Source organism: Scyliorhinus torazame, chromosome 10 (genome assembly GCF_047496885.1).
Source record: "Scyliorhinus torazame isolate Kashiwa2021f chromosome 10, sScyTor2.1, whole genome shotgun sequence".
NCBI classification, from domain to species: Eukaryota; Metazoa; Chordata; class Chondrichthyes; order Carcharhiniformes; family Scyliorhinidae; genus Scyliorhinus; species Scyliorhinus torazame.
Genome location: NC_092716.1, coordinates 181,453,265 through 181,459,264, shown reverse-complemented (window position 1 = coordinate 181,459,264; position 6,000 = coordinate 181,453,265). Strand labels below are relative to the sequence as shown.

The 6,000-nt window shown below is 55.3% G+C and overlaps 1 protein-coding gene and 1 non-coding gene across 3 annotated transcripts in view; both read left to right on the top strand.

Annotated features, from left to right (window-relative positions):
* The first annotated feature begins 778 nt into the window (after positions 1-778).
* Positions 779-972, top strand: LOC140385000 (U2 spliceosomal RNA). The gene has a single exon (XR_011933266.1). It is a non-coding gene; the product is annotated as a U2 spliceosomal RNA (small nuclear RNA).
* A 554-nt stretch (positions 973-1,526) lies between these two features.
* tmem258 (transmembrane protein 258) overlaps positions 1,527-6,000 on the top strand; it is a 30,444-nt gene continuing 25,970 nt past the window's right edge. Inside the window, exon 1 of one of the 2 annotated variants that reach the window (XM_072466070.1) lies at positions 1,527-1,662. In XM_072466070.1, coding sequence (XP_072322171.1) covers positions 1,660-1,662 — 3 coding nt within the window. In that variant the 5' untranslated portion in view covers positions 1,527-1,659. The remainder of the gene's footprint in view (positions 1,663-6,000) is intronic. The other variant, XM_072466069.1, reaches the window with a different exon arrangement.

Sequence of the window (6,000 nt, the reverse complement as noted above, 5' to 3'; positions counted from 1 at the left end):
AGGTCTGAGTGTTCCATGGCCATAATGGCCTGACAGTCGAAGTCCCGGACCAGTGGGATTAGGGTCCGCCAGAAGTATTCTATGGACTCACCAGGGAGTTGAGAACGAGTGGCGAGTGGGTGCCTGGCGAAGAGCGTGTTCGTTTTCTGTGCGTAGTTGTTCTTGAGTAGAGTCATGGCTTCGGCGTAGTTCGGCGCTTCCTGGATTAACGGAAAGACTTTGGAGCTCAACCTGGAATATAAAATCTGAATCTCTGAGCCTCCGGGACAGGGGTTGGTGCCGCGTTGATATACGCCACGAAGCAAGCTAGCCAGTGCTGGAAGTCCTTTCCGGCGTCGCTTGAGTGCGGATCCAGCTGCAGGTGATCCGGTTTGTTACGGAGGTCCATCCTTAGAAACTGATAGCAATAAATTGAGGCACGATCAATTGGACAAAGATGATAGTTGAATCCAACTGAGGCTTTATTGCTCTCAGATGTGTGGCTTCCCACAGCAGCTGATGAAATGGCTGCTGGCTGGAGGACAAGCATAGTTATACCCTGCCTCCTGGGCGGAGCCAGCAGGCAGGGACTACCGGCGAGCCTGAAGTACGTGTCCTACCGTACATCACCTAAGACAGGCGCAACAGTGGTTTACCACACTATTCTTACTGTTTGTTACATGTCTGGGTTTGTCCCTGCTGGCTCCGCCCCTCAAATATAAAGGTAGCTAACCTCCAGCCCTGCCCTCATTCTGGGACCGGCTGCCAGCAGGTATCTTTTAGCTGATTAAAGCCACAGTTCACTTCTCGGCCTTTTGGCTAAGATCAAGTGTAATGTAGGTTGAGCCTTTGGTTCAGATCGGGTATGTCTCTCTTGTGGGGGCTATGAATTGGATTCAATTTGAATTCGTTTTTTAAGCAGGCGAGGAGCTGGATTAGGGGTTCGCCCCTGACCCACACTCTGAGCCCTGGCTTGGTAACTCAGAAAAGGTTTTTAAAAAAGCCACAGTTTACTCTTCCGACTCTCATCTGTCGTCATTGATGGTACATCACAGAGTCAACATTTTGAGTCCATATCACCCTTCCACATTACATATGGATTGAAAGGTTAACTTTGTTTCCCTCTCCATAGATGCTGCTAGACCCGCTGATTTATACAGTATTTTCTGTTTTAATATTATATGTAGCTAAATGAATGATGAATTTATTTACTTTGCTGTGTTAGGAGAGAGGTGGACACCAAGGAAATTCTGCGATCATTTATCTTCAAATAGTGCCATTGTGGTACATCCTCATTATCCAGCAGGCAGGCAGGTCGGGAGCTCCCTGATAATTCAGTGTGATTGACAGGCTTGGTTAGGTCTGGGGGTGGGGGGGAACACCCATTCACGTGGCCAATTCCAGACTCGGAATGCGCATGTACGCGGGCCGCAATGGCCCGTGGGAATTGTAGCCGTTCACTGATTCGCCTGCTGATAAAGATCGTTTAGTGACCGGAGAAAAACTGCGCTTTATTTAAAAAGATAAGAAAATGTTCCGTGCGGAGGTGTGTAACATTGAGAATGGGAACTTAAAACCAGTGGAAAGGATGGGACTACACCTCCCAGAATGCAGTACGGCAGCGGCGCTTGCGCAGTGACCTAACATCTGCCGTGGAGACGTGGCCTAAAAAGAGAAAAGATGGTGAGGAGCTGCGGCCAAAGTGTTAGCGTTTCGATACGGGGGAATCAGGGTGTCGATACGGGGGAATCAGGGTGTCGATACGGGGGAAGGGGAGGGGAGGGGAGATCATGGTCTCGATACCAAGGGGAGGGGGTGTGTGTCCGGATCTCGATACCAAGGGGAGGGGGTGTGTGTCCGGATCTCGATACCAAGGGGAGGGGGGGGTGTCCAGGTCTCGATACCAGGGGGGGGGTGTGGTCGGTCTCGATACCAGGGGGAGAGGGGGGGGGGTGGTCGGTCTCGATACCAGGGGGAGGGGGGGTGGTCGGTCTCGATATCAGGGGGGGGGGGGGGAGAGTCGGTCTCGATATCAGGGGGGGGGGGAGAGAGTCGGTCTCGATATCAGGGGGGGGGGGGGAGAGTCGGTCTCGATATCGGGGGGGGGGGGGGGAGAGTCGGTCTCGATATCAGGGGGGGGGGAGAGAGTCGGTCTCGATATCAGGGGGGGGGGGAGAGAGTCGGTCTCGATATCAGGGGGGGGGGGAGAGTCGGTCTCGATATCAGGGGGGGGGGGGAGAGAGTCGGTCTCGATATCAGGGGGGGGGAGAGTCGGTCTCGATATCAGGGGGGGGGGGGAGAGAGTCGGTCTCGATATCAGGGGGGGGGAGTCGGTCTCGATATCGGGGGGGGGGGGGAGTCGGTCTCGATACCAAGGGGAGGGGGGGGGTGGTCGGTCTCGATATCGGGGGGTGGGGGGGAGTCAGTCTCAATTGGGGGGGGGGGTTGGTCTCGATGGGAGGGGGGTGGGTCGGTCTCGATACCTGGGAGGGGGGGGGGTCGGTCTCGATACCAAGGGGAGGGGGGGGTCGGTCTCGATACCAGGGGGAAGGGGGGGGGTCGGTCTCGATACCAGGGGGAGGGGGGGGGGGTCGGTCTCGATACCAGGGGGAGGGGGGGGGGGGTCGGTCTCGATACCAGGGGGAGGGGGGGGGGTCGGTCTCGATACCAGGGGGAGGGGGGGGGTCGGTCTCGATACCAGGGGGAGGGGGGGGGGGTCGGTCTCGATACCAGGGGGAGGGGGGGGGGTCGGTCTCGATACCAGGGGGAGGGGGGGGGGTCGGTCTCGATACCAGGGGGAGGGGGGGGGTCGGTCTCGATACCAGGGGGAGGGGGGGGGGTCGGTCTCGATACCAGGGGGAGGGGGGGGGTCGGTCTCGATACCAGGGGGAGGGGGGGGGTCGGTCTCGATACCAGGGGGAGGGGGGGGGTCGGTCTCGATACCAGGGGGAGGGGGGGGGTCGGTCTCGATACCAGGGGGAGGGGGGGGGTCGGTCTCGATACCAGGGGGAGGGGGGGGGTCGGTCTCGATACCGGGGGGGGGCGGGGCGGTCTCGATACCAGGGCCGGGGGGGGGGGGGGAAGAGTCGGTCTCTATACCGGGGGGGGGGGGGGAGAGTCGGTCTCTATACCGGGGGGGGGGGGGGGGTCCGTCTCTATACCGACGGGGGGGGGGTCGGTCTCTATACCAGGGGGGGGGTCGGTCTCTATACCAGGGGGAGGGGGGGGTCGGTCTCTATACCAGGGGGAGGGGGGGGGTCGGTCTCGATGCCAGGGGAGGGGGAGGTCAGGATCTCGATACCAGGGGAAGGAGGATCAGGGTATTGATACGGGGCAATTAGGGTGCCGATACGGGGGAATCAGGATGTTGATACGGGGGAATCAGGGTGTCGATACTGAGGATCGGGGGGGGGGGGGGGGGAGGTCAGAGTCTCTATACCAGGGGGAGGGGGGTCAGGTTATCGATACCAGGGGTGAGGGTCAGGGTATCGATACCAAGGGAGGTCGGGGCATCGCTAGCAGAGGGTCAGGGGTCGGGGCATTGATAGCAGAGTGTCGGGGGGGTGGGTCGACAACATGGGGGGGGGGGGGGCGTCGACAGCGGGGTGGTCAACAACAGTGGGGGGGGGGGCGTCGACAGCGGGGTGGTCAACAACAGTGGGGGGGGGGGGGGGGGCGTCGACAGCGGGGTGGTCAACAACAGTGGAGAGGGGCGCCGGGTCAGGTTGTCAATGTTTTGTTTGATCCAGAGGCCGAGCTCCAAACCCCATATCACACCCATCACCTCTGCTGCTGAAATCATGCTGTTATCCTTAGATCCCATTTAATGTTTTTCTGAGCTCTAGTTTGCACCTTCGATAGACTGGTATCATGTACTGTTGTGCAGTGATGATGTAGCTGTTATGCAAGCTTGCGATGAGGATTCATCTTCAGTTACTTCATAAATTGAGCCTCCTTGGTCTACGTGGCTCATCCGGGAGGGGAAGACTTACCTGGACACTGTGTTTCAGGAGGCAGTCACACCTGTCAGAGTAAGTAGTTGAAATCCTGCCAGTGGCCAGGGACAGCAGGGTGTGACTGCAAGTCAGGCAGGTAAAGGGAAACAGCAGTCAGGAACTCGGGAGCCTCAGCCCTTGACCCTGTCCAACAGGTATGAGGCACTTGCTCCCTGTGTGGATGGCGAACAGGGCTGCAGGAAGGATGAGTCAGCTGACCAAGGCACCATGGTTCAGCAGGCCCAAGGGGAGGGAGTAAATAGGCAAGTTGTAGGGGATTCTATTATCAGGGGGATAGATAGTATCCTTTGTGAGTAGGATAAAGAGCCCGCATGGTATGTTGCCTGCCCGGTGCTAGGGTGTGGGACATCTCTGACCGGCTTGAAAGGATACTGGAGAGGGAGGGGGAGGATCCAGTTGTTGTGGTCCATGTCGGTACCAACAACATAGGCAAGTCTAGGACAGAGGACCTGTTTAGAGATTATAAAGAGCTAGGATTCAAATAACAAAACAGGTCTTCAAGGGTCATAATCTCCGGATTACTGCCCGAGCCACGTGCAAATTGGCATAGGGAGGCAAGAATAAGGGAAGTTAACACGTGGCTGAAAGAGTGGTGTGGGAAAGAGGGGTTCCTTTTCATGGGACACTGGCATCAGTTTTGGGACAGGGGGGACCTATACCGTTGGGATGGTCTCCACCTGAACCGAGCTGGGACCAGTGTTCTGGCGAAAAGAGTAAATAGGGTGGTCAATAGGACTTTAAACTAGAGATTGGAGGGGAAGGGAAAGTCAGGGAACCAAGAGGTGAAGTAATCAGTGGGAAGCGTAGCTGCTTAGGAATACAAAAAAGCACAAAAAGACAGAACTCAGGAGAGGTTACGATAGTCCCCATCCCACAAAATATGACAGTGTATGGAAAGGCCCGGTAAACCAAGGTCCACCACACTAAGAAAACAAAAAGGGACGGTCAATAGAGAATTAAAGGTGCTATATTTAAATGCATTCAGTGTACGGAACAAGGTAGATGAGCTTGTGGCCCAGATTGTGACTGGCAGGTATGATGTGGTAGGCATCACAGAGACGTGGTTGCAGGGGGTTCAGGACTGGCATTTAAACATCCAGGGATTCACAACATAGAACAATACAGCGCAGTACAGGCCCTTCGGCCCACGATGTTGCACCGAAACAAAAGCCATCTAACCTACACTATACCATTATCATCCATATGTTTATCCAATAAACTTTTAAATGCCCTCAATGTTGGCGAGTTCACTATTGTAGCAGGTAGGGTATTCCACGGCCTCACTACTCTTTGCGTAAAGAACCTACCTCTGACCTCTGTCCTATATCTATTACCCCTCAGTTTAAAGCTATGTCCCCTCGTGCCAGCCATTTCCATCCGCGGGAGAAGGCTCTCACTGTCCACCCTATCCAACCCCCTGATCATTTTGTATGCCTCTATTAAGTCTCTTAACCTTCTTCTCTCCAACGAAAACAACTTCAAGTCCATCAGCCTTTCCTCATAAGATTTTCCCTCCATACCAGGCAACGTCCCGGTAAATCTCCTCTGCACCCGCTCCAAAGCCTCCACGTCCTTCCTATAATGCGGTGATCAGAACTGCACGCAATACTCCAAATGCAGCCGTACCAGAGTTCTGTACAGCTGCAACATGACCTCCTGACTCCGGAACTCAATCCCTCTACCAATAAAGGCCAACACTCCATAGGCCTTCTTCACCACCCTATCAACCTGGGTGGCAACTTTCAGGGATCTATGTACATGGACACCTAGATCCCTCTGCTCATCCACACTTTCAAGTACTTTACCATTAGCCAAATATTCCACATTCCTGTTATTCCTTCCAAAGTGAATCACCTCACACTTCTCTACATTAAACTCCATTTGCCACCTCTCAGCCCAGCTCTGCAGCTTATCTATATCCCTCTGTAACCTGCTGCATCCTTCCACACTATCGACAACACCACCGACTTTAGTATCGTCTGCAAATTTACTCACCCACCCTTCT